The following is a 4,040-nucleotide window of genomic DNA, read 5'->3' on the forward strand; positions in this document are numbered from 1 at the left end:
GTTCAAAAAAAAAAAAAAAACAATAAATATGAATTTCATGACTAATAATCTCAAATAGATGTTATAATCCGTCTAATCAAACAAAAAAAGGGTTAGAATTTCTAATCTCACTATTTTTGGGATTAGCAATACTAAAATACAACTGATCTTATCTATTTTTTTTATTTTTTATTTTTTCAAACCAACATATTATTTGAAGACAATAATATATGTATATATATAATGCCATGAGTTGCACAATATTATCAATTCCAATCCCCTCTCCAAACCGAGTTTGCAAATGAAGCATAAAAAGTCCTCCAACAAATATATGATGGTAAGAAAATTCTTATTGAAAAAAAAATTATATCATTAATTAGTTCTTTTAATTTGAGCAAAATTTCACTTTAATATATGTAGTTCAATTTCATCAATTTAAATTCCACATTTCTAGTAGCATTTCAATGTGATTTCTTCATCAGCTACTACTAATGTTTTAGGCAGAAAAAAAGAATCATAAGCAAACTCACATAAGAATTTTAGTAATTGTCATACAAGAAAGAAACTGAATAAATTAAACCAGTTCTTACATTAACATCACTAAAATAGCTAACTAGCATCATAGACAAACTTCTTTAGCCTCTCAGTAATGCTTGCTACTCCACATCCCAGTCCAGACTCTCCAACCTGTACCAAAAACATCAAAATTTATTACGTATAGTCTGAGAGTAACATATAATATTGTCTATGTTGTGTTCCAGAAAAATTAGGAATTGCAACCTCCTATTTGCCTGGATCAAAGGGATCATGCGATTAAGAAGTGTTATTTGATTCTCATATTTATGCTTTTGGGGTGGGCCCAGCAGACTCTACCGAGAACAGTTCTCGGTCAAATAAAAAAATAAATTTGAGTTTGTCATCCCTTATCTCTCAACTTTCTAATACAGATGTTCTACTTTTAAAATTTTTCACAACAATGATTCATCCCACTAAAAATATCACTACTAATAGTACTAATGTATTAAAAAAGTAAAAAAAAAAAAAAAAAATACAACTCCAAGACCAAAACATCACATCATTAATGATGGGATCCACTGCCACCTAATTAGTGGGAGCACTAATTAGTGCTCCCAAGCATTTTTCAATTTTTCATCAGGTCATTGATTTTTTTCTTTTTTTTGAACCAATCATGTCATTGATTAAAAACATCATAACTATGTGTATGATATTACGAGATACTAATACTTCACAAAATTACACAAATGTTTCATGTGTACTTCAAATTTTAAATTGATTATGACTTATGTTACATAAACTCTTCTAAATAATAAACCCTTCTAAATATATGAAATAATTGCGTTGGAGACTCGACATTTGGGTCATAAAGTGAATTAAATATATGTGCGATGTGTAGTTGGACATTCACACTTAATATTCAAATTTAATAATTCAAGTTTACATTATAAAACTCACATATAATGCATTATCACACTTGTGAACACCATTTTGTTAATTCAAAATTATAGTAAAAAATATGAAGATTTTGTGATGTCTCTGTGTTTTTGGACATAAATATGATATGAATTAAAAACATAGATATATATCTGCAATGACAACTATAGCAATACTCAGGTCCATATAACACACAGATTATGACAACTTCAAAATACAAATCAAAATAAACAAATAAATCATTGTTGGCTACCTTTGAGTGGATTGCGGGTTGAAAGTGAAAATGTTGTGAAATAAATTATAAGAAATTTTTTAATAAAAAATGAATATTTATGAAAAATATGAATGTTTGCCCTACTCCCATATCCTTAGTGATAGGGATCAGATAAATCACAAATTTAAATATATATCTACACTCGACACCTGTACTCAAATCCATATAATATAGATTAAAACAATTTCAAAACACAAATTAAAATAAACAAACAAATCATTGATTTGCTACCTTGGAGTGGATTGTGTGGAAAACAGTATCATCAACAACTGAAAAGCTGGCATTAACGATCTCAGCTCCTTCCTCATGAATCACTCTGATAGTCTCATTGAACATGAATTGACAATCCAACCCAGTTATCAAAACCACATCTAGAGCTGAACCCATCATATTGATCTCAATCTGTGGTGATCTCAGTCCTACATTTGTTGTGCTTTTCATTCTTGCTTTTGGTTTTTCAACTCCCATTAAACTATCTCTCTTCTGCTTCAATTTCTCCAAGTTTTTCTGTAACTTCTTGATATAGTTTGCAGCTTCATCTATTTGGTCTGTCAATGACATTGCTTCCTGCTAGCTCATCAAAAGATCATCATTTAGAGGTATATATAAATATATAACAAGATTTTAAGTAGCCACACTAGGAGAAAAAATGATGAATTGCGTTGCGGCAGTATTGGGATTAATGAACAATACCTTATTATTTTTTTAATTATTAGTAAAAAAAAGACTTTAAAGCAGTTAAACCAACCGTTTTGGCTATGAATAGGTTCTATCAGCTCATAAATCGATTATAAACCCATACGTATCAAGAACTGACCAATACACATGTGATTTCATTTCCATTAGTATATCAGTATTGAAAAACACAAAACCCATTATGTGTACACAGAGAATCGGGAGATGAATTGGTACAGGAGTATCGACATCGAACAATACGTATGGGTCATGCTTGATTCACCAGACTAATAGTGAAGTATTAATAATTCTATTAAATTAGTGTGGTATTCACTATCCAATTGAATTAATATCCATTGGATTAATAATCTCACCCCTACCCCATTACTAATAATCTTATATATTTGTAGGATTAATTATTTATTGGATTAATAATCCTAAATCAAAATATTAAAACAAACATAGAATAATTGGACCCACGGATTAATAATCCCAATCCCATACTCTAATCCACCCAATCAAGCATGCCCATAGAGAATCGAGTGACACACTCATTAACTTTTAAATTATCAGTAATAAAAAAGATATTTATAACAGTAAGAAACAACCGTATTAGTTAAGTGGAATGGACTTGTATGAATAAACTATGAACTGATATGTAATAAAAATTGGCTAATACGTTTGTACTTTCATTGCTATCAGTATATCAATGAATCGATATCAGAAGGACAAAAACTCAATACATGTCAATCGAAACTTGAAACCACAACTTTAACACAAATTTGGGAGAGAGAAATTGAGAGCTACCTTAGTGTTGTGAGGATGCACAAGAGAATGGAGCTTGGAGTAGAGGGTCTTCATTTGATTTCTTCTATTTTTCTCTATAGTCTTCCTATCATTTATAGAGGAACTAGGGTTGTGCTCCATCAATAATGTTTTTTCTCACAACTTCACTAAAGATGATAATACCATTCCACACCTTCTATATTTAACAAATGTATGGTGACTTGTTGGAGCTTTTAGCAGAAGTAAAAAGCCAAAAGAGTGTATCAAAAAAAGCATAATATATCATAATTATATGCTCCAATGAAGAAAAAAAAAAAAAAAAGTTCTTTGATTTGAGAGGGTGGTGGACCTTACTATATGGACAACCTTTGACCATTGATTTTTTATAGAAAAAAAAAAAAAAAAGGAAGAAAAGAAGGAATTGTATGATTATTGGCTTCAACAACCTTTGATAGTGACAGATCAAAAAAGAAAAGTAAAAGAAACTCTAAAATTAACTAAATTGTGGTTAAGATCAAAAGCATTGGTTTAATTGTCTCAAATTTTCATGACAGTCCTGGCACCCTAAAATATATATATATTTAGCACATTTATATCAATGATTTATATTTAATCTTGTAATCGTGAAACCACACCATAAATCAATCTTGAATTTTGATTATAGATTCTGGACAATTTATGAGTTCGTTTGATTATATATATATATATATAATGAATTGGAACCCACTTTAAAATTGGGTTAATTATAGTAGTGATTTTATGGTTTTCTTATATCGTGTGTGGTTCCAATAATTCTGAAATTTTCACTCTTGCTTTACACAAGTCCATTGGTTAAACACCATTAAAATCACGTCTCTAGTTAAAGAAGCATTTT

At 29.6% G+C, this 4,040-nt stretch overlaps 1 protein-coding gene across 2 annotated transcripts; it reads right to left on the reverse strand.

The window, feature by feature from the left end:
- Nucleotides 1-473: 473 nt before the first annotated feature.
- On the reverse strand, nt 474-3,435 carry LOC114273818 (transcription factor bHLH162). 2 transcript variants are annotated; one of them, XM_028215637.2, is made up of 3 exons: nt 3,188-3,435; nt 1,937-2,272; nt 474-666 (listed from the first exon to the last, which is right to left on the reverse strand). In XM_028215637.2, exons 1-3 carry the CDS (start codon nt 3,305-3,307, stop codon nt 589-591), a joined length of 534 nt encoding a protein of 177 aa, XP_028071438.1. In that variant the 5' UTR covers nt 3,308-3,435; the 3' UTR covers nt 474-588. The 2 variants fall into 2 exon arrangements, with proteins under 2 accessions (XP_028071438.1, XP_028071437.1); XM_028215636.2 differs by having other exon boundaries at nt 1,937-2,275; nt 3,188-3,432.
- Between the last annotated feature and the right edge of the window lie 605 nt (nt 3,436-4,040).

This window comes from Camellia sinensis, chromosome 9 (assembly GCF_055761805.1).
Source record: "Camellia sinensis isolate YWXY chromosome 9, ASM5576180v1, whole genome shotgun sequence".
Lineage (NCBI taxonomy): Eukaryota > Viridiplantae > Streptophyta > Magnoliopsida > Ericales > Theaceae > Camellia > Camellia sinensis.